The following is a 23,728-nucleotide window of genomic DNA, read 5'->3' on the forward strand; positions in this document are numbered from 1 at the left end:
TGATACAACAAAAAGAAAAGAAAAATAAAGTCCTAATTAGAGGGAGAGCAATAATTTTTTTATCCAATTGCTGCCAGTTTAAAGGGCTAATCTCTGCCCACTTGGTTGCCTAGCAACCAAGAGACAGCCAGGGTTCAGTTAGGGGACAGGCAGATTTAGGCCTCACTTAGGCTTCTTCCACAGATTATCTAATTTGCACTGGATTATATGGCAGTGTAGACCCAAGGCCCTTCCACACAGCTATATAACCCATTTATAATCTTATATTATCTGCTTTGCACTGGATTATCTTGACTCCACACTACCATATAATCCACTTCAGTGTGCATTTTATACAGCTGTGAAGAAGGGGCCTCAGATAATCCAGTTCTGAGCAGATAATATAAGATTAGAAATATACAGTAGAGTCTCACTTATCCAACGTAAACAGGCCGGCAGGATAAGTGAATATGTTGGATAATAAGAAGGGATTCAGGAAAAGCCAATTAAACATCAAATTAGGTAATCGTTATACAAATTAAGCACCAAAACATCATATTATACAACAAATTTGACAGAAAAAGTGGTTCCATGCGCAGTAATGCTATGTAGTATTTACAGTAGAGTCTCACTTATCCAACACTCGCTTATCCAACGTTCTGGATTATCCAACGCATTTTTGTAGTCAATGCTTTCAATATATCGTGATATTTTGGTGCTAAATTCATAAATACAGTAATTACTATATAGCATTACTGTGTACTGAACTACTTTTTCTGACAAATTTGTTGTCTAACATGTTTTGGTGCTTAATTTGTAAAATCATAACTTAATTTGATGTTTAATAGGGTTATCCTTAATTCCTCATTATCCAACATATTTGCTTATCCAACGTTCTGCCGGCCCGTTTATATTGGATAAGTGAGACTCTACTGTATTTACAAATTTACCACTAAAATATCACAATGAATTTAAAACACTGACTACAAAAGCATTGATTATGAAAAGGCAGACTGTGTTGGATAATCCAGAACATTGTATAAGCGAATGTTGGATAAGTGAGATTCTTCTTTAATATGAAATAATTACTGGGATAGAATAATGCAGAACAATATAATCTCTAAAACCAGGACAGTAAATAAACAGGGGATTTCCACACAGGAAACAATCAGGGCCAGCTAACACCTCCCAACAAAGTATTCCCATCATCAAAGTCTGGCAAATCCTGTTTTCTCAGGGCCACAGACAGTAGAAGCACATAAAATATCGCAAACAACATCACTCTGAAAACAAGGGTATTCCAGACAGGAAACAATCAGGGCCAGCTAACACCTCCCAACAAAGTATTCCCATCATCAAAGTCTGGAAAATCCTCTGTTTTCTCAGGGCCACAGACAGTAGAAGCACATAAAATATCGCAAACAACACCACTCTGAAAACAAGGAAATTCCAGACAGGAAACAATCAGGGCCAGCTAACACCTCCCAACAAAAAATTCACTCAGGGAGGAAACAGCCAGGCTTTAAAGCTGCAAGGCCATTACATCCTAATCATTTTTCCTAATTGCAGCATTCATACTTGCCTCCAACAAACAAAAAAAACCAATCAGAAATATTGTATATTCACAACCTTTAGGAAATAATATCCCCTAATGGCGCAGCGTGTTAAAGCGCTGAGCTGCTGAACTTCTGGACTGAAAGGCCACAGGTTTGAATTGGGGGAGAGCCCCCACTGTTAGCTCCAGCTTCTGCAAACTCAGAAGTTCGAAAACATGCAAATGTGAGTGCATCAATAGGTACTGCTCCGGCGGGAAGGTAACGCCGCTCCATGTAGTCATCCCACATGACCTTGGAGGAGTCTACGGACAACGCCGGCTCTTCGGCTTAGAAATGGAGATGAGCACCAACCCCCAGAGTCGGACACGACTGAACTTAATGTCTGGGGAAAACCTTTACCCTTTACCTTAACTACCACCAATTCCTCAATACTTTATTTCCCATACCACCAGACTTCGCCACAGCAACGCGTGGCCGGGCACAGCTAGTTACATATAATGAGACACAAACAAAGGCAAAGGCTTCTCCTTTCATTTCCAGCTCTGGAGGTGCTGCTCAACTCCGGCTCTTAGGGAGGTGCTCTTTTTCCATTTCCATAAGGAGCCTGTGTCCGTAGACACCTCCTGGTCATGTGGCTGGCATGACTGCTTGGAGCGTCTTTTTGCCTTTTCCCACCAAAGTGGTACCTATTGATCTACTCACATTTTCATGTTTTCAAACTGCTGGGTTGGCAGGATCTAGGGCTAAGAGTGGGAGCTCATCCCGTCTTGTGGATTCGAACTGCTGACTTTCAGGTTGGCAGTTCAGCAGCACAAGGGTTTAACCCATTGCTCCACCACGGCCCCAAACCACCTCATATCCATCTCATGTCCTCCACAGATGTAAGCAGGCTTCCCTTCAGTTTTGTGTGTGTCTGAGCTTATTCAGACAAGATTGGGAATTATGCAGCCTCCAGATGTTCTTGGACTGCAACTCCCAGCATTCCTCACAGTTGGCCATGCTGGTTACAGCTGGTATTTTTCCAGTCCAGCTACATCTAGAGTACCATATTTATGCCTTTTTGGAGAAGAACTTGCACTTTGCTCTGCACTTTTATTACTTCAAATTCTATGGTGACGCAAGGCCTTTTATTTTAAGCTTTTTGAAAATGATTGCATTTGCAGTATACCTTGCTTTTCCCCGGAATTGCAAAAATTCCTCCTATCTGTGGGTGGGCCTGTTGGCATGGTTTAAAAAAAATCCTATTACAGGGAATGGCGATACAAAGTATAGCCAAACTCATTTTTAGTGGTTGTTTTCAGTAACTATATTAAACATCTACTACAGTCAGGCCTTCACATTTGCTAGGGTTAAGCACACAGGAACCCTGAAAAAGTGAAAAATCCACAGATAAAAAAACTTTCTCTCTTTTTTACGTGAGATAACATATCTCTAGGAATCCCTAGGTCTTTTCTACTATGTCTCTTCAATCAACTTCTATTGTCAAGTTCCACAGATTGCAATGGAGGACCTAGACATTACTAGAAAGAACATTTTAATAAAGTACGTTAATAATCAGATCTGCAAAAGTCAAAGCTGCAAAGGAGGGTTGACTGTACATACTGCCTGGCGTTTAGGTGCTTGAGTGAGCAATACAATGCCTTTCTTGCACTAAAACTATAATAATAGCAGTGATGGTGATGATGATGATGATGATGGAAATGTCTAGTGGTAGGGCCAGCCTAATAACTCTTTGGACTACTAACTGTAATTTTAGAGGCTTATTTTGGTTACCCTGGCACCAGACTAGTCTCTGGACACTTGCACAGTATATCCATATACAGTAGAGTCTCACTTATCCAACATAAACGGGCCAGCAGAATGTTGGATAAGCGAATATGTTGGATAATAAGGAGGGATTACGGAAAAGCCTATTAAACATCAAATTAGGTTATGATTTTACAAATTAAGCACCAAAACACCATGTTATACAACAAATTTGACAGTAAAAGTAGTTCAATACACAATAATACTATGTAGTAATTACTGTATTTACAAATTTAGCACCAAAACATCACAATGTATTGAAAACATTGACTACAAAAATGCATTGGATAATCCAGAACATTGGATAAGCGAGTGTTGGATAAGTGAGACTCTACTGTACTAATTATATAGATTGTAGATTTAAAAACAAACATTAGATCTATGCCCACTTTCTGGCAATTGTTTATTTGGATTGTTGTGAATTTTCCAGGCTGTATGACTGTCAGGACCCAGGCTGCAGAGCACCAATAACCATGCGCAGAGACCAGAATCTATCTAATATCTTTATTAAAGGAATATATAAAGTCAATAAAAATAAGTGAAGAATATAGTTCAGAAGTAGACCTTTCAGGAAAGGTCAAATATAGTCCAGGAAAACAAGGTCCAATATGAGATATTAAAGTCCAAAGTTATAATCCACTTCACCGAAACACACACTATTTGACAAGCAATAGTGTGGGGAACTGTCCATAGTCTTTGAGGCTTAGGGTAAATCCGAAGGAAACTGGAAAACAAGGCTTGAATCAGAGAAGCAAGGTCCGTGGTTTAAAACGCAAGGCTAGGCAATACTTGAAACTTGGCAAGATCAAACTTGAAACAAGGCAAACATGAATCAAAAACTGAGTCCATAGAAGTCCATGGTACAAGGCTGGGCTGGAAACTTGATCCAGGATCTGGGAACTGGAGTACGAAGTCTACACACGATTTCGCTCCTCAAGCCGACGAATTGACTCCGCAAGGATTCCTTTGCGGGCAAACACCTATATAGGATCTTGTTTTCCCGCCAAGGAACACTTTCTCTGGGGAACAAGAACCGAAACCTATACTGTGTCCAGATGCTTGACTCCTTAAAGTTTCCCAAGGGAAGCAGACTTAATCAGCTAATTGTCTGGCAGCTATCCTGGCGCTCCGGCGAGTCGCCTCTCGAGCGCCCCTATCTTGATTATAATAATCCCGGCGAGAAAATGGGGGAGATTTCTGCTCAAGGCTTGTTTGGCTGACTTTTTGTGGGCAAACATCTTGCAGGTGCAAAGGCTCCAATTCTGGCTGAAACGGTGGGAAACCCAAGTTTTCCTCTTCATCTGCCTCAATAGTACCAGGAACGGGACTACATGGCCCATGAGTCATCACAATGACCATGTTCCAGAAGCATTTTCTCCTGATATTTCGCCCACATCTGTAGCAGACATCCTCAGAGGTTGTGAGATATATTGAAAATGAAGCAAGGGAGGTTTATACATCTGTGAAAGGTCCAGGGTGGGAGAAAGAACTCTTGTCTGTTGGAGGCCAGTGTGAATATAAAAAACTCTAAAATCAGAACGGTAAATAAAGAACAATGCTCTGAAAACAGAGGAATTCCAGACATGAATCAATCAGGGGCAGCTAATACCTCTGAACAAAGGATTCCCCCAGGCAGGAAGAAGCCAGGCCATGAAGCTGGCAAGACCATTAATGCTGATCAAGGTGATTAATTGCAACATTCACACTAGCCTGCAACAGACAGGAGTTCTTTCTCCCACCCTGGACCTTTCACAGATGTATAAACCTCCCTTGCTTTGTTTCCAATACACCTCACAACCTCTGAGGATGCCTGTCATAGATGTGGGTGAAACATCAGGAGAAAATGCTTCTGGAACATGACCATACAGCCCAGAAAACTCACAGCAACCCAGTGATTCTGGCCATGAAATCCTTCGACAACACAGTTGTTTATTTGTTTTGCCATTTTGTGTTCATTCTGCCATTTTTGTTTATAATAGGCTTAGCACGAGATTTAGGCTAAACTCCTATAGACAATTCCCTGGAGGGGAAATCCCATTGAACTCAGTTTCTTTGGAGTGAACATAAATAAGAATTCACTAGTAGTGCTATGTGTGCAATGAACCATTTTGGCTGTTGCATTATTATATGGTCCATGCCCTGCAGTATTATTACCCAGTTGTGCCAAGTCACTTCTTTGCCTCATCTGAGAGCAGAGAGTCTTTTGGACTGTGCTGCCAGTAACAACAACGATCCAGATCAGATTCTTTCTTCCCGTAAACTCTCCCAGTATACAGTACAGATTTTGCTTGTTTATTTTCGGTAATACGGCATCAGGATTTTCCAGAGATGGTGTGGGAGGCTGCCACCTCGTGGGCAAGAATCAGGATAGTGCTAAGTGAGCTTCTTTGAATAGAGCGAGATCAACATACAGATTTTAAAAACTCTCTCCCATGCCTGATGAAGAACTAGAAAGGAAATTCAGAAAAAAATGTTTTATGCGACAGTGACAGCTCGAATAGTATACACCAGATACTGGAAAAACCTCAGAGATACCTCCCTTAGAAGAATGGGGAAAATACATTACAGATTTGCTGATAATGGATAAAATAGCTGTACTTTTAAGAGGAGAACCTTTAGAGAACTTTATTAATGAATGGCAAGCAATGATCCAACATCTCAATGTAAAATTAATCTAAAAATGTACATAGGGGAACCTACATAAGACTGTAGACAAGGAGGAATGTATATTAATTTGGAGTCTATAATACCTTTATATGTACTATTTATATAGAAGACTGTGACCCCTTAAAGAAAATATATTATCTGAGAAATGATTATGGAAGACTAATAGCTGGAAAGTATTGCACTGTATGCAACTAACACTCACAAATGTATGTCTATTTGAATAAATTAAAAAATAAACAAAAGTAAAAAAAAACTCTTTCCCAAGCCCATATCTCTACCCTGTATTATAGTATTAAGTGTATCCATACTGCATAACTAAACCAGTTTCATCCCATGCAGTTGCTGTGGCTCCTTCTTACAGAATCCTGGGATATGTAGTTTGGTGTTGTGCAGAGAATTTTGAGTCCAGGATTTCAGAAGTTGTAACTGTGACAGTTAACATGGGATCAATGCAGTATAAATATTGTTTTGTACTTGTCACAGACCAATATTTATACAGCGTTGATCCCATGTTAACTGTCACAGTTAACTGTATAAATATTGTTTTATACTTGTCACAGAGGAGTCCTCGGTGACACAGTGTGTTAAAGCACTGAGCTGCTGAACTTACTGACCAGAAGGTTGGTGGTTCGAGTCCGAGGGACGGGGTGAGCTCCTGTTGTTAGCCTCAGTTTCTGCCAACTTAGCAGTTCGAAAACATGTAAATGTGAGTGGATCAATAGGTACTGCCTTGATGGGAAGGTAAACGGCACTCTATGCAGTCATGCCAGCCACATGACCTGGGAGGTGTCTATGGACAACACAGGCTCTTTGGCTAAGAAATAGAGATGAGGACTAACCCCCAGAGCCAGAAATGAGCACCACTTCTCAGAACCAGAAGGGGAAATCTTTACCTTTATCTGTGTTTGTTGTTTCTAGGCATTGATGTTTGCCTTGAGCCTATGTTTGCTGGAATCTGCCCTGAGTCCCCTTGGGGAGATAGGGTGGAATACAAATAAATTATTATTATTATTATTATTATTATTATTATTATTATTATTATTATTATCATCATTATTTTAAGGATAGTGTTAAGAGTCACAAGTGTTTGTTCCATTCTGGTTGGCCTCTCTTTTGTGGATGCTGGATTTTGTTTTATTTAATGGAAACAACTATGTAATAATTGCTTTCAGATGTTTAGTTTTCCTACTTACAGGTGAAATAACAACATGCTTCAGTCTGAAGTTGCAAGACTTAAGAGTAACACAGTACACAGTTATTGATAACTTTCCTCCTCATACGAGGGCAAATTTAACTAATGTTCTCCATCATGTTGATTCATTTCAGACATTATTGCAGAATAAGTTCTATTGGAAGAAGCACTTGATGGGCTCGGATTGGACTATGGAGGATGTTGCCCTGTTCTTAGCAAAGAATCCGGAGGATATTCATGCCGTGAATGGCTCTACTTATACTTGGCGGGATGCTTTCAATGAAACCGACTATGCTGTTATGACCATCTCCCGCTTCATGGAAGTGAGTCTGTTATTGTTGCTTGAACATTGGATTGTTGCTATCATCTTTAAAAGTGATTTAAAGCATTTTTTGATATGATTTATTCATGAAGACCAATTCATTCCCCGCAATTCCAAGTTGATTCAGGGTTTACTTTAGCCCCTGCTAAAGTAAACCCACTGAGTCAACAACTTTGTAAGAGGGGAAATGTTTTTGACTCAAGAAAACTACTGCAGTTGGGGCTAAGAACTAGATTTAGCTCATTGTAATTAATTCTGATTCATTCATAAATGTGTTGAAGGCTTTCATGGTCAGAATCACTGGGTTGTTGTGAGTTTTCCGGGCTGTATTCTCTCCTGACGTTTCACCCACATCTATGGCAGGCATCCACAGAGGTTGAGGGGTCAACCTCTGAGGATGCCTACCATAGATGTGGGCAAAACATCAGGAGAGAATGCTTCTGGAACATGACCATACCTCCCGGAAAACTCACAGCAACCCAGCAAAGTCATAAAGCTTAGCATAAATTTGACTTTAGTTCAGATCTTTGCTTCTAAAAAGAATTTCATCCCACCTTCTGATTCCGTTATCTCTTGACATTTCAGTGTGTCAACCTCGACAAGCTGGAAGCTGTGCCTAGTGAGGTGCGCCTGATCAACAAGTCCATGCAACTGCTAGACCAGAGAAGGTTTTGGGCTGCCATTGTCTTCCCTGAAATTGCTCCTAGGAGTGCAAAGTTGCCCCAGCATGTCAAGTACAAGATCCGGATGGACATAGACAGCGTGGAAAGGACAAACAAAATCAAGGACGAGTAAGCATTCCTCAGATAAGTTTTTCAAAGTCCATGATTACAGACCCCAACATGTGGGTTTCTAATAAACAACAAATTGTTTTTCTGCTTTGGCGTAGGTACTGGGACCCAGGTCCTCGAGCCGATCCTTTTGATGACATGCGTTACATCTGGGGAGGCTTTGCTTACTTGCAGGACGTGATCGAGCAGGCAATCATCCGCACTCTGACAGGCTCTGAAAAGAAAATGGGTGTCTATGTTCAGCAGATGCCCTATCCTTGTTATGTGGATGACATGTAAGTGACAGTATAAACAAGCAACTGCTTGGCATAGCTGGTTCCTCTTTGTGGAAGAATTAACATGGATTTCAGGGGTGATTGCTTTTGGATGAATGTAATCCAGTCTGTAGAGACAATAACAGGAAAGACTCTCTATGATGGGGATTAGCAATCAAAACTGCTGCCATTTTCTCAAAGATCATATTGTCTTGGGAAAGAAAGTTGCTTTGGAAAGCTTCTCTAAGCCATATCAGAAAGAATGAGGGTGTTCAAAATGGTGGCAGGTAATCTTGCTACAGTAGCTCATATTTTTTGTGTACAATATGGAAGGCAAATACAATAGAGTCTCACTTGTCCAATATAAACTGACTGGCAGAACATTGGATAAACAAAAATGTTGGATAATAAGGAGGGATTTAAAAAAAGCCTATTAAATGTCAAATTACATTATGATTTTACAAATTAGACACCAAAACATCATGTTTTACAACAAATCAACAGAAAAAGCAGTTCAATACACTGTAACGTTATGTAGTAATTACTGTATTTACGAATTTAACAACAAAACATCACAATATATTGAAAACATTGACTATAAAAACATTGGCTACCAACAAATTGACTACAAATAAAGATAGAATTGCATAAAATGAACTTCAGTAACAACATTGTCGGAAGTTAAATCCATAAAAAGTTCAGTCCTTGCTGCCTAGAGAAAGAGCTGTGGATCTGGGCGGGAGGCAAACTGCATTGGATAATCCAGAATGTTGGATAAGCGAAGGTTGGATAAGTGAGGCTCTATTGTACAATATTGTTTGGGTCTGTGGCTGATGAGATGCTCCAATGGAGAAATTCTGTTCTTCATCTCACTATAGTAAAGGTAAAGGTTTTCCCGTGACATTAAGTCTAGTTGTGTTCGACTCTAGGGGTTGGTGCTCATCTCCATTTCGAAGAGCCGGCATTGTCCATAGATGCCTCCAAGGTCATGTGGCTGACATGATTGCATGGAGCACTGTTACTCCATGCGATTCAGCTATGAGAGTAGCCATTGGAAGGGAAAACCACCTAATTATTTTAAGATGCTATCAATTGCCAATTCTTGGGGGAATGAACTGCACGTTGTATGTGGAAGTATTTACTTTTGTCCGTCTTGAACCGACTGCCAATCCAAGAGTAAAAGTCAACGATCTTGCCTCATTCCCTTTTGCTTTGCCCTTCAGATATTTGCGTATCACCAGCAAATCCATGCCCCTTTTCATGACACTGGCTTGGATCTATTCTGTGGCAATCATTATCAAAGGGATTGTATATGAGAAAGAAGCCCGGTTGAAGGAAACAATGAGGATTATGGGCCTGGACAATGGCATTCTCTGGCTGAGCTGGTTCATTAGCAGCTTCATCCCGCTTCTCATGAGTGCAGGACTCTTGACAGTGATCCTCAAGGTGAGCATTTTTGTACTTAAGTAGTCCTTACAACAACTCTGTAGGTAGACTGCTGTTTTTAATCTTCATATTGCAAATGGTAGTTAGAGGCTGAGCAGTGATGGTGTCCGGTCCATCAATCAGTCTAATAAATGTGTGACACAGGATATGATTATCCTGACTCACATTTAAATTCTCTTTGGGAAGAACTCTTGGTCTGTTGTGCTCCTTAATGTCGCCTGTGAAGGTTCCCAGCAGCTCCGCCCCTATTCCTTAAAGCCTTATGTCCCTCAAAAGAGAGGCAGGGAACTCCAAAGTTTGTTTCAAACTTCCTTCACTTTCCCTGCCCAAGGGAAGCAAGGGGAAAGTGAAGCCAGCTCCTGAAAATGCTGGTTTGGAGATAATAAATTGGGTAGGTTTGCATTAATGTGTGGAGAAAACCATTTTCTCACTGATTCATGGTGACAGGTAAGTAAGAGTTGTTAGGCTCATGCAGATACTGTGCCAACTCAGAGGTTTGTTATTTTTAGGGCCAATTTGAATTGAATCCATTGTCAGTGTGAGTTAGCTGTAGAGAGGCTTCAGTGGATTTTACTTCCCTTTTCATCAGAGTCTGGGTAAGGAGGAAGGATCACCTCACCTGCAATTGCATCATGCGAGCTCAGTAGTTGACTTTACAGTACATTTTAAGAAATGGAGACCTCTGCCATGGCGTGTCAAGAGAGTCATCCTCACCCAAAGGCAAATAGTGCAACCCAATTATTCTATCCTTAACCAGATAACACAGGGTAGTACACTATTCAACTATGAGAAAGTCATTGTGGCACAGAGATTAGAGTATTTTTGCAGATGAGTTCCTTGATGGTGAAAGGAATGCAACAATACTTGCGGAGCCTAAGGGTGATTGAGCTTGCTTTCAGAAATAGCACAGAGAATTCCAGGACACTGTTCCTTTACTGTAGGTAGGCATGTCCCAAGTATGGGGTGACAGTTGCAAACGATTCAGTGTTGAAAATACAGGGGACAGTGAGATGTTATCAGAACTACCTGCTCCCATTGGTGTATATCTTTCTATGGTGTATGTGCTTCCTAACAATGCACATTTATTTAATTACATTATTTATATTCCGCCCTTCTCACCTTGAAGGGGACTCAGGGCGGATCACAATGCACATATACATGGCAAACATTCAATGCCATTAGACATACGACATATATAGACAGACACAGAGGCAATTTAACATTCCAGCTTCCGGCTTCTTGATTCCAGCCACAGAGGGAGCTGCCACTTCACCGTCCACTTGTGACACCAAGTCCTTGATGGAGTACTTCCTCATTCTTCCACACGCTGCTGGAAGGTTTTATGGTGTTGTAAATTTGTTAAATTAGCCTCCACACATAAAGCGGTACCTAAATTTCCTACTCGACAGATGCAACTGTCTTTCAGGCTGCATAGGTCTACAGCAAACTAGACTATTAATTTGTCGGGAGCTTACTCCAACCCGGGCTGGCTTTGAACTCATGACCTCTCAGTCAGTAGTGATTTATTGCAGCTGGCTACTAACCAACTGCGTCACAGCCTGGTCCTTATCTTTACTTGTTCACTTTGAAGAATCTTAGGGATTCTCATGAAGGTGAAAATGATTATAATGTTGACGATGACTCAAGGCTATAAACATATCCTGACACTATGACTGATCTTCTCTTTATCCAGAAAGGAAACTTACTACCTTACAGTGACCCCAGCGTTGTGTTCGGCTTTCTATCAATCTTTGGGGTGGTGACCATCATGCAGTGCTTCCTCATCAGCACCCTCTTCTCAAGGGCCAACTTGGCAGCGGCTTGTGGGGGGATCATCTACTTTACCTTCTACTTGCCTTTTGTGTTATGTGTTGCCTGGCAGGACTACATCAGCTTCTCTCTAAAAATATTTGCAGTAAGTAAATGAGGGATTGGCAACAAGGTTGGGTTTGGTGACAGTCTGGGAATATTTATGGGAAGATGAACAGAGGAGCCCAAACAGTGTCCATTTATGTTATTAATGTGGTTCCTTAAATGTTTTACTTAGGCATGCCACATCTAAGTTGCTTGTCAACTGTGAGTTTCAATTCACCAATGTTAAAACGTTTTTGAATCTGATGACGTGTGAATGGAAATGCCATCGCATTATCATAGGATGTACTGCCCTTCCTCACTGCCCCAACCACATGTGACTTCAAGATGGGATGAATGGGGCCCATGGTATCGCTCTTTCCCATCTTATTGGGTTTTTTATCATGTCAGAAGCAAATTGGGGCAAGTTGCTTCTGATGTGAGAGAACCAGCCATTATTTATTTATTTATTTGCAGTATTTATATCCCGCCCTCTCACTTCGAAGGGAACTGAAGGCAGATCACAATGCACATATACATGGCAAACATTCAGTGCCATTAGACATACGACATATAGACAGACACAGAAGCAATTTAACATTTTCCAGCTTCCGGCTTCATGAGGGTATGCTCGATTCCAGCCACGGGGGAGCTGCTGCTTCATCGTCCACTTGTGACACCAAGTCCTTTCCACATGCTGCTGAAGTTTTTATGGTGTTGTAAATTAGTTAAATTAGCCTCCCTGCATAAAGTGGTACCTAAATTTTCTACTCGACAGATTCAACTGTATTTCGAGCTGCTTAGGTAAAAAGTGAGCTAGGCTATTAATGGTTGGGAGCTTAATCTGATCCGAGCTTCGATCTCATGACCTCTCGATCAGTAGTGATTTATTGCAGCTCGCTACTAATCATCTGCGCCACAGCCTGGCCATCTTCAAAGACGTTGCCCAAGGGACGCCCGGATGTGTTACCATCCTGCGGGAAGCTTCTCTCATGTCCCTGCATGGGAAGCTAGGGCTGACAGATAGGAGCTCATCCCGTCTCGCAGATTCAAACGGCCAACCTTCATGTCAGCAGTTCAGCCGGCACAAGGATTTAACCCATTATGCCATCATGGCTCCTTATCTCCTTGCTAGCCTCCAAACTGAATAGATAATCATCAGGATCTACATCAATTGCTTTATTGAGATCTAAAATTTCATGGAGTGGTGTGAGAAGTGGCACAGCCACACAAGTTAACCTTCACTTAGGATTCTTGTTAATTGGTGCTTATAACTGTGGCTGCACAAACCTAGTTGTTTTCCTCAAATTAGAAATACAATCAGTAAAAGCACCAAAGATGTTAATTGAGATGTTAACTGTTTTCCTCCCTAGAGCCTGCTTTCTCCTGTGGCCTTTGGATATGGCTGTGAGCATCTTTCCCTTCTTGAAGAGCAAGGCATTGGGGTGCAGTGGGACAACATCTTTGAAAGCCCCAGGGAAGAAGACAGCTTTAACCTCACCACGTCTGTGTCTATGATGCTGGTTGATAGTTTGCTGTATGGGATTATGACCTGGTACATTGAAGCCGTCTTTCCAGGTGAGAAATCACACTTTAATCCATCTTTATCTTGCCATACTTTTTTTTCCATCTGCAATGCATCCTTCTCTTGGTAAGACTTCTGTGATCTTCCAAAGTTGAATAACTAATGAGAACAGCAGCCTGCTGAGTTACTACTAGCTGGGGTTGCTACTACTCCCACTAGGCTGTCCAGCCTTGGGACATCATAAGCATATAACTCTGACCTCACAACCTCTGAGGATGCCTGCCACAGATGTGGACAAAACATTAGGAGATAATGCTTCTGGAACATAGCCATATAGCTTGGAAAACTCACAACAACCTGGTTTACTGATTTTTTGCCTGGACCAGTTTCATTCCCACCACAAGTGCACATCAGAATGCATAGGAGAAACAGGGTTTTCTAAACTAAAATGTAAGGCTGTAAATGCACACATCATTCTTTAGGAATAAATAAAAATTTAAGGAACTGGGTAATCATTCACAGTGTTTGTACTCTAAGTAGAGGATCAATTTTTCAAAATGTTCAGATTTTTTAAAAGAATCTCTCATTCACATTTAAATCTTTCTTCCTTCAGCCCATTCAGTCTACTGCAGATAATAATTACTTTAGCTCTGCCATTTGATGCTGCTTTTAACAGTCCTTGCATGATGTATTTCTGGATAAGTTGATTTCAAGCATTCTAAGTTTTGCTAAGTTGATTTGTGTCACTTCATTTTCCAAAAAGGAGAGGCCAGACCCCTGTTCCCTCAACCTCATTATGTTAAATCACTCCATCTAAGCCCACATAAAGGCAGGCCTAATGGAAGGAAATTGAGCTGCAGAATTACAAATGGAAATTCTCAAAGGATGCAGAAATATATTTATGTATTGGGGAAAAGTGAGATTCTAAGTATGAACTAAAATAACTTTCTGTTTATTCTCCTTAGTACATCTCATTGCTAATATATTCTGTTTCACTCTTTTGGGTGAAATCTTCCATAGTCATTTCCAAATAGTCACTGGATTATTAAGGAACAAATTGTGACTCAGCCAGGATATTGTAGATAAGTGGTTCTCAACCTGTAGGTCCCCAGATGTTTTGGCCTTTCCCAAATCTCAAACATTTTGTCTCCTGTTTAGGGCAGTTTGGCATTCCAAGACCGTGGTATTTCCCATTTATGAAGTCCTACTGGTGTGGCGAGAAATCCAAAGAAGGGCAAATCCCTTCTCTTTCTGAAAAATCTTCTGAAAGTAAGTGCTCACTTTGTAAACTTAGCTATACATTGGGGAACTATTACTTCTATTTCATACATAGTAGAAGCCAGGATCATCCTGTCCAATTGGCTAACAGTAGTTTCAAGAAAAGGGAAAATCCTTTTGCAGCATACAGTATATAATTATGGAGTTTATGGTGACAAGATGAAATGATGGTCATTAGCTTTGATATCTTTAAAAAGAGGTTCATAGAGGACAGGCTTAACCATGCTTCCTTCTTCCTTCTACGGAATGTAGTGAAATAGTATCGCTTTGAATGCTAAATACAAAGGGCAGACAACAACAGAAGGTTATCCATTTGATGTCTTGCCTTGGATAAATCTTCCCAGTCCCATATCTAAGGAGAAGAATAATGGATACGTGAAACTAATCAAGCAAGAAATCCATTGTGTCCTTGTGTTCTACTGCCCTTGCCAGGATAAACTAAATCTGAGCCTACCCAGAGGCTACAGGAAACTTGACCTAACATAACCAAGCCTAGTTACAGACCATTCCTCCTGGTGGCCCCTTCTTTAATAGAAACCTTTCTGACAGATCTGGCTTCCTGCAGAGTTCAGTTAGATTTCCAAGAAATACCATTCCATCTTGGATTCAGGAAATTGCTGCATTGTCCTCATATCACCTCCTGATCCCTATTCGGATGGCTGCCCAGCACATTGCTGAAGTAGCCCGCACATATTGTGTTCTTCTAAGCAGAGTTAACGGATTTCCCTGTTCCTGCAGTTTGTATGGAAGAAGAGCCAAGCCACCTTCGCCTTGGGGTATCGATTCAGAAGCTGGTGAAGGTCTACCGTGATGGCAAGAAGCTGGCAATAGATGGCCTTACTCTGAATTTCTATGAAGGGCAGATTTCCTCCTTTTTGGGACACAATGGAGCCGGGAAAACCACCACAATGTAAGTGGCAGTGTTGTGAAGGTGGGGCAGAACATTTCCAGAGACATGTTCCACACTCGGTCTTGTCAGATTCAGCTTCCCTTCTTGTTGTGTTTAGGTCCATCTTGACAGGATTATTTCCCCCAACTTCGGGCACAGCCTTCATCCTGGGCAAAGACATCCGTACTGAACTGAGCACTATCCGGCAGAACCTGGGCGTTTGCCCCCAGCACAATGTTTTGTTTGATGAGTGAGTACAAACATGAACAATGTACTTTCGGTATATTTTTATCTTTTTTATAAACAGAAATATACCCAGAAATATCATGATGCATTTCTGAGGAGCCATTCCTGATCATGGATATTGTAGATACCATCTAAGTGCACTGTGCCTCTTTTCCATTGTAGGTGCAAATTTGGAACTGTTTCAGAATGTCATTAAGAACTGCTTTTTACTTTATTTATTTATATTCCACTCTATCTCCCCGAGGGGACTCAGAGAGGATTACAGGTACACACATGGCAAACATTCAACATGCTGACATGCTCCCACCCTGGACATTCCACAGATATATAAACCCCACTTCCCTAGTTTCCAACAGACCTCACAACCTCTGAGGATGCCTGCCATGGATGTGGGTGAAACGTCAGAAGAGAATGCTTCTGGAACATGGTCATATGGCCCAGAAAACTCACAGCAACCCAATGATTCTGGTCATGAAAGCATTCAACAACAAAAAGAAACCCTCTTTGCAATGTTAATGCTGTTACTAGGCTTTGATCCACTCCTTATCTCACAGTAAGGAAGGCACCTGGTCAACCTTTTACTTTGTACTTACACAGTCTTAGCTGTACTGCATTCAAACAAGGTGTCAGTTCTCCTTTTTCCACCTCACTATTCTGATACCTTCCACCTTCTGATACTTTCAGCAATCAGTGCAATCCTATGGCTGTCAGCCTCATAAGGTGCTGTTCATTAATGCTACCCATGGGGTACTGTCATGTCAATGCCCAGGAGCAATTTTGATTCAGGCTTTGTGGATCATGTAGATATACCCTTAGTTGAAGCATCTGTTTTAAAATATAATATATGTCATTTCCTCTCTATGGGTTCACCATGGAGACATGTGGCTGACCAAAGGAAATTGAGACTTTTTGCTCTTTTGCATTTGCCAAAAGATTTCCTCAAAATAACTTAACCTCGGGTGACTGAGGATTCTGCCGTCTCCAGATGTTCAGGAGCTGGGACACAAAGTTACATAGTTTCCTTGGAATTTCTTTCCTTTTACTGTTTTCCTTATTTTTGTTTGCTTTTAAGCTGTTTGGACATAAGTTTCTATTCTTTTTAAGCTTTGTCCTCAAACATAGATTTCCAGACCTTGCATTTAAACAGTCACCATAGCATCTTTGAGTCCCAAAAATTGCTTTGTGGCCAACATGTAAGAATAGGGGGGGAAATTCCCATCTAAAGTAGACATAACATTTCCTAGATGTTTCCCCTGCTATTTTAAAAACAGCAGCAACTGTTTTTAAAATGGGATGCTGTGAATTTAAACAGAGGAATGGTGGTTGAGATGGAAACTCCAGATCCCTTAAAAACTCCAATTTGCTCCCATTTTTAATAATAATAATACATACATATATACAGTCCTAGACACTTGGGAAGTGTTCGACTTGTGATTTTGCGAAACGAAATCCAGCATATCTGTCTTGTTTGCTGTGTCATACAATATAATAATAATAATAATAATAATAATAATAATAATAATAATAATAATAACAACAACAACTTTATTTTTATATCCCGCCTCCATCTCCCCGAAGGGACTTGGGGCAGCTTACATGGGGACAAGCTTCCCTTCTCCTTGATTTCTTATAGCTTGGAGGGAAAATAACACTTATCAATAATCAGAATAATTCCTCCACAGGCACACAATCCCAAAGATACCGCAAACCTTCTGAGGTTATATTTTGCATTAAAAATAGCTGTTTTGCATGCAAAGGTTACTGGGTTCAATCCTCAGAAATCCCTTAAAAGTCAGATGGCTGATCATTGCACAGACTTCTACTTGAGATCCTGTGAGTCAGAGTAGATTGTTCTGGCCAAGGGGACAAATTGTCCAAATTGGTATGACGCTGTTTCCTAGTACAAGACTCATTCTCAAAAAATGTATCATTTAATCACATTTTCAGTTTAATAATAGATAATGAAAAACAGGCAGATATGTAAGTGGTCCCTGTCCCCTGCTTCAACTAAAGTGTTGCTTCCATTCTCCCCCACGTGTTTAGGCTGACTGTAGAAGAGCACATTTGGTTTTATGCACGCCTCAAAGGGCTGTCAGCGAAGTTGGTGAAAAAGGAAATGGAACAGATGGCCATTGATGTTGGCTTGCCTCATAAACTCAAATCGAAGACAAGCAAACTCTCTGGTAAGTATCACTTGTGCAGCTATGCTTCTGCTTGGCTACCTGCATGAAACAATAAGGGCAGCTACATCTGGGTCAGATTGATTGTCTTCTAGACAGGCCCCATCTAGCTCCAATAAATCATGCTCTTCTGTTGTGAACTACAAGTAGAATTACAACAGACTTTCCACACTGTTGATACATATTATGTATTCACTGTATACATCCCACCATGTGCTATACACATTGGTTCCGTCAAGATGCCTTCTATATATATGAGAGCCATTATTTTTAATCTATTTGTCTAATTATTTCTATCTGCCTTTTTTTGCAGTGCTAAAACACTTTCCCTACTATTATATTCTATTGTACTCTTATAATGGCATTGAATGTTTGCCATTTTTGTCTGGAAACCACCCTGAGTCCCCCTGAGGAGACAGGGCGGGTTACAAATAAAGTATTATTATTCACACACATTTTGGCAATGCAGTTAATGAAAATGAATGTGATTTTTTTTAAAAAACAAAAACAAAATTAGCATTATTCATATATGACATCCCGCAATCCCCTTTCAGTTCATCATCTATCACACAGATTCATGGTAGAGCCGCTAACCTACAGACTGGAGCCCCCAGTGGCACAATGGGTTAAACCCTTGTGCTGGCAAGACTGCTGACTGAAAGCTCGGCAGTTCGAATCTGGGGAGCGGGATGAGCTCCCATCTGTCAGCTCCAGCTATCTATGCAGGGACATGAGAGAAGCCTCTCACAGGATGTTAAAACATCAAACATCCGGATGTCCCCTGGGCAATGTCCTTTCAGATGGCCAATTCTCTCACACCAGAAGGGACTTGCAGTTTCTCAAGTCCCTCCTGACATGAAAAAAAAACCTACAAACTTTTAAACTTACAACATCATCATCAACAAAAATCCTAGTTGTAATATCTTTAGTTCAAATGTGATTCTGTTGACATAGCATGTCCTGTAGATGTGAGTTGTTTAGCAGGTTTGCGTATATGAGTGGTTTTGATCTTAAGCAATTTTAAAAACAATCCTTTAATGCAATTTGTGCTTTCTCTTTTTTATTGTCATGACCTACTGCTGTTTTCATTGAGGTATCCTTCAGTACATATGCTAGGCCCATCCATATTAATCAGTCCCTTATTGAAATTGTACTCGTGGCACCATCAGATGAATAATTAAATAGCAATTAAGTAGTCAGGACAGAAAGCTCATAGATCAGAGCTGGAGAACATGTAGCCTTTCCAGTTGTTATTGGACTGCAACTTCCATAACATATAAGAAAGGCAAAGTTTTCCCCTGATGTTAAGTCTAGTCGTATCTGACTCTGGGGGTTGGTGCTCATCTCCATTTCTAAGCCAAAGAGCCGGCGTTGTCCGTAGACACCTCCAAGGTCATGTGGCTGGCATAACTGCATGGAGCACCATTACCTTCCCGCCAGAGTGGCACGTATTGATCTACTCACATTTGCATGTTTTCAAACTGCTAGGTTAGCAGAAGCTGGGGCTAACAGCAGGCGCTCACCCCGCACCCAGGATTCGAACCACAAACCTTTTGGTCAGCAAGTTCAACAGCTCAGAGGTTTAATCCGCTGTGCCACCATGGGCTCCTAATAGACATCATAGCAAATGGCAAAGAATGATAGGAACTGCACTGTATCAACATCTGTAGTGTCACATATTTTGCCATCCTTGTCTTAGGTCTATATACCTCTCTGAATCTATTCAGCCAAATGTACTACCACCGTGCTGCAGAGTCCTTCATGTTAAGTTATATTAAACAACGTATTAAATGAGATCAATTATCTCTGATTTTGCTTCATAGGTGGCATGCAAAGAAAGCTTTCGGTCGCTCTGGCCTTTGTGGGTGGCTCTAAAGTTGTCATTTTGGATGAGCCAACTGCTGGGGTTGATCCATATTCTCGCAGAGGGATCTGGGAACTTCTTTTGAAGTATCGCCAAGGTATTTACTCTTTCCTCTTACAAAACAGTGAAAAGTTGTTGCTATGTTGTGTGCTTGTTTGTATATAGAAAGAGGTTGTTCTTCAGTGTATAGGGCACCTAGTATTTCCAAATAGGGCAGGGAATGACTTGTGTCTCAAACCCTGGAGAACTGCAAGTCGGTATAAACATCATTGGTCTGATTTCCTGCAGAGCCTGAAAAACATTACCTTTCTAAAGATTTACTATTGGAATATTTTTCTTTGCTTTCTCTGTGTGCATCAGTGAGATGCAGAAGTGAAAACTGGAAATTATGATAAGAAGATGGTGATGATATTTGTGCATCTACAATAACCAGTTACCCTTTACTATTGTAATTGAAGGAGTTCTCTGAACTATGTATGCCATATGCTTTCTATACAAGAGGAGAAAAACACATTCAAAGCTGCCTCATGGATCATTGGACCTGCTCTGTCCCTCCTGGTCTTCCAAGATCCTAAGGCTGAGGTTTCCACTGCCCTTGAGTTCCACTTAATTCTGAACTTGGGATGTTTGTTTTATTACTGGTCAATCTTAAATTTCACTCCTTGCCCCATCACAGTCTTAAAACAAAATAACCTTTTAATATTTGTGTGGGGCCTCTTTTACACTGCCATATAAAATCCAGGTTATCTGCTTTGAACTGGATTATATGGCAGTATCAAAAGCGCCTGAGCGTTGGGGTTATGAATCTTTCCTTACATCTATTGCAGTAACTTAGAGAACCGCTGCCTTCATTAGGCACATAGTTTCAGTACTTGCAGCTGTGGCCATATTTTATCATTCATCATATGAAGGGTTAAAGGCCAGATGAGAACAAGGATTTCTGCATATTTGCTATCAGACTTTTATCGCATCTTGGATTTCACCATGTTAGTTTATGTATATGTTATTAGAAAACCACAGATGAAATAAGAGAAATTTGGCAAAGAATCTAGGAGAGTTGTCCAGTTTTTTTATTATGTTCCAGCATGAAAGAAATGTCTTTTTAAAACCCTGGCCAATGGTACACATTTTCCTTCTGGCTAAACTGACATCTGGATGAAGGATTAAAACAAAATATGGCCAGAAATGAAACTGTTTTGTTGAGGGGAAAAAATCACTATCAGATCATGTGTTTCCTATTGACAGCAATGCTAAAGTTGGCTAAAGAGTCAAATGTCTTCCTATCTTAGGCTGGATCTACACTGCCCTATATTCCAGGATCTGATCCCAGATTATCATCTGTTTATCCCAGATTATCTAACAGTGTAGAATATTGGTTCTCAACCTGGGGCCCCCAGATATTTTTGGACTTCAACTCCCAGAAATCCTAACAGCTGGTAAACTGGCTGGGATTTCTGGGAGTTGTAGACCAAAACATCTGGAAACCCCAGGTGGAGAACCACTGGTGTAGACTTATAATGATCAAGTTCAAAGCAGATAATGTGGGATCAGATCCTGGGATATAAGGCAGTGTTGATCCAGCCTTGGTCACCATATCCTTCATTAAACTTAATAGGATTACCATATGTTGGAAACAACTTGAAGACATAGAACAACAGCAGTAACAACAATATAAAATCATACCTCCTTAAGCTGTCATTTGCCCTGCTAGGGAATACATATGGGCATAGAATTGCTACTCTGTCCACATGTACTTGATTTATGGGTTTTTTAAAATTGATTTTCAGGCCGCACAATCATTCTGTCTACACACCACATGGATGAGGCAGATATCCTTGGAGACCGAATTGCCATCATCTCCCATGGCAAACTCTGCTGTGTTGGCTCCTCTCTGTTCCTGAAAAACCAGCTGGGTACAGGCTACTATTTGACATTAGTCAAGAAGGATGTGGATTCCTCCCTGAGTTCTTGCAGAAACAGCAGCAGCACTGTCTCTTACTTGAAAAAGGTACCACAAAACTCTGTATGGTTTATTTTCAATTTTCATTACAAGTTAATTTTGGGGGTTATTGGGCCTCCTCAGGTTTGGTGTCCTCAACCTATAGGCCATAGTTAGAATGAGAATATTAATAGCACAATTCATAAATCAGTCATAAACTCCGATTTGAAGCTCATACATTTTTATTGCATGGTATTACTTTCCCCCTTGTAAAACTATAACTCCTGTCCTTCTATAGCATTGAGCCAAAACTATGAAAGTGTCGTCAAACTGCATTCTTTCTATAGTGTAGATGCACTGTTGGCCATGGAATTCCTTTGGCGATATATGGTGCTACTATAAGTCTTCTGCATTGCCTCACTAACCCCTCCTTCCTATCTATGCCCAAGCCCTGCCCTTCCCTTGCAATTTATTATCCCACTTTTGATCTTTTGATGCTTATTGATGGATTTTATGATGCTTTTATTCTGTGTTTTAATTGCTTAATTATACTGTTGTTATGCGTTTTATTTTATATCTTGTTTTTCGGGCTTGGTCCCCACATAAGCCACCCTGAGTCCCTTTGGGGAGATGGAGACAGGTTATAAGAATAAAGTAGTAGTAGTAGTAGTAGTAGTAGTAGTAGTTGTTGTTGTTGTTATGGTCTTCCAAAGTCTAAAACTAGAGCTGCATAAGAACTTGCTTAGCTGATGATCATTCTTGAAAGCAGAGATTAGGATGTAAGAAGTTACGTTCTGTGTTCAGTGAAAGGTGGGATTGAATGGCTATGCCAGATTCATTCAGAAACTGGAAAAGATTACTTTGGGGGCTACTTTTTGGATTCCTAAAATTGCCAGGGATGGGTGCCTAACAGTTGTCATTCAGAAAGTAGCATTTCTGCACTCTGCATCCATCACATGTGGCAACCAGTCTGGGCAAAGAAAAGATCTGCATGGATTTTTTTTAAAAAAATAAACAGCCCAGCTTTTCAACCATATACTTTACCCCTGTGTTCAAGACAAATTCTGAATCTTAGTAATATCGCAGAATACTTTAAATTTTGTTGTCTTTCTTTTCTCTTTCCTACTTTGTAAAATAGAAACTGTAGGCTGTGGTTTTCCTATTCTTCTCCTGTCTGTGTTCATTTTGGAAGTAACTGGATCATTCTTTTTTTTGGTAACTAGGATGACAGCGTCTCTCAGAGTAGCTCTGATGCTGGGCTTGGCAGCGATCATGAAAGTGACACCCTGACAATAGGTAATGGCTTAAAAACAAATTATGCTGCTGTGTGTGTAGTTTATGTAACAGGACTTGTGAGCTATCATCAGGTTTGATAGTGTTGTTGGGTAATTTGCCCTCCAGGAATTATGCTCTCTTCTAGCTACTGCTGATCAAGCAATGTTGATAAACGCATGCTTTGGTTTGAAAATGTTGGGTGGAATGTAGCATTTGCTTCTGTCATCTTTGTCATCCCTTAAGTCAGTTGTTCTCAACCTGGGGTCCCCAGATGTTTTTGGTCTTCAACTCCCAGAAATCCTAACAGCTGGTAAACTGGCTGGGATTTCTGGGAGTTGGAGGCCCAAAACACCTGGGGACCCCAGGTTGAGACCCACTGCCTTAGGTGGACTTCCATCAAAATGCTCTAAGTCACCAAAAGAGGAAGGGAGTTTTCATGTTTTTCCTTCTGTATTGTGCTTTCTACTATTCCAAAGGTCCCCCAATACTCCAAAGCAAATTCTTATTGGGATGGAGGCTGTATTAAAATCTTGAATGCTAAGGCAAATTGACAAAAATAACTCCTCCTGTTCTGATAATGTTCATTGGGTTAGAAGTCTTTGATCGGTGGAAATAATCATTCCCTTTGCACAAAAGTAAAATTCATTAGCCAACACACATTTTGGTGA

General features: G+C 40.7%; 1 protein-coding gene across 3 annotated transcripts in view; it reads left to right on the forward strand.

The window, feature by feature from the left end:
* Positions 1-23,728, forward strand: part of abca1 (ATP binding cassette subfamily A member 1) — a 160,444-nt gene that overhangs the window by 105,574 nt on the left and 31,142 nt on the right. For all 3 annotated transcript variants that reach the window (XM_008103698.3, XM_016991135.2, XM_062971510.1), the window contains 13 exons: positions 7,335-7,523; positions 8,108-8,313; positions 8,412-8,588; positions 9,791-10,013; positions 11,707-11,928; positions 13,238-13,442; positions 14,548-14,658; positions 15,406-15,577; positions 15,675-15,806; positions 17,846-17,985; positions 19,806-19,943; positions 21,634-21,854; positions 23,009-23,081. In XM_008103698.3, coding sequence (XP_008101905.2) covers positions 7,335-7,523; positions 8,108-8,313; positions 8,412-8,588; positions 9,791-10,013; positions 11,707-11,928; positions 13,238-13,442; positions 14,548-14,658; positions 15,406-15,577; positions 15,675-15,806; positions 17,846-17,985; positions 19,806-19,943; positions 21,634-21,854; positions 23,009-23,081 — 2,209 coding nt within the window. The remainder of the gene's footprint in view (positions 1-7,334; positions 7,524-8,107; positions 8,314-8,411; positions 8,589-9,790; positions 10,014-11,706; positions 11,929-13,237; positions 13,443-14,547; positions 14,659-15,405; positions 15,578-15,674; positions 15,807-17,845; positions 17,986-19,805; positions 19,944-21,633; positions 21,855-23,008; positions 23,082-23,728) is intronic.

This window comes from Anolis carolinensis, chromosome 2, assembly GCF_035594765.1.
Source record: "Anolis carolinensis isolate JA03-04 chromosome 2, rAnoCar3.1.pri, whole genome shotgun sequence".
Taxonomy (NCBI): domain Eukaryota; kingdom Metazoa; phylum Chordata; class Lepidosauria; order Squamata; family Dactyloidae; genus Anolis; species Anolis carolinensis.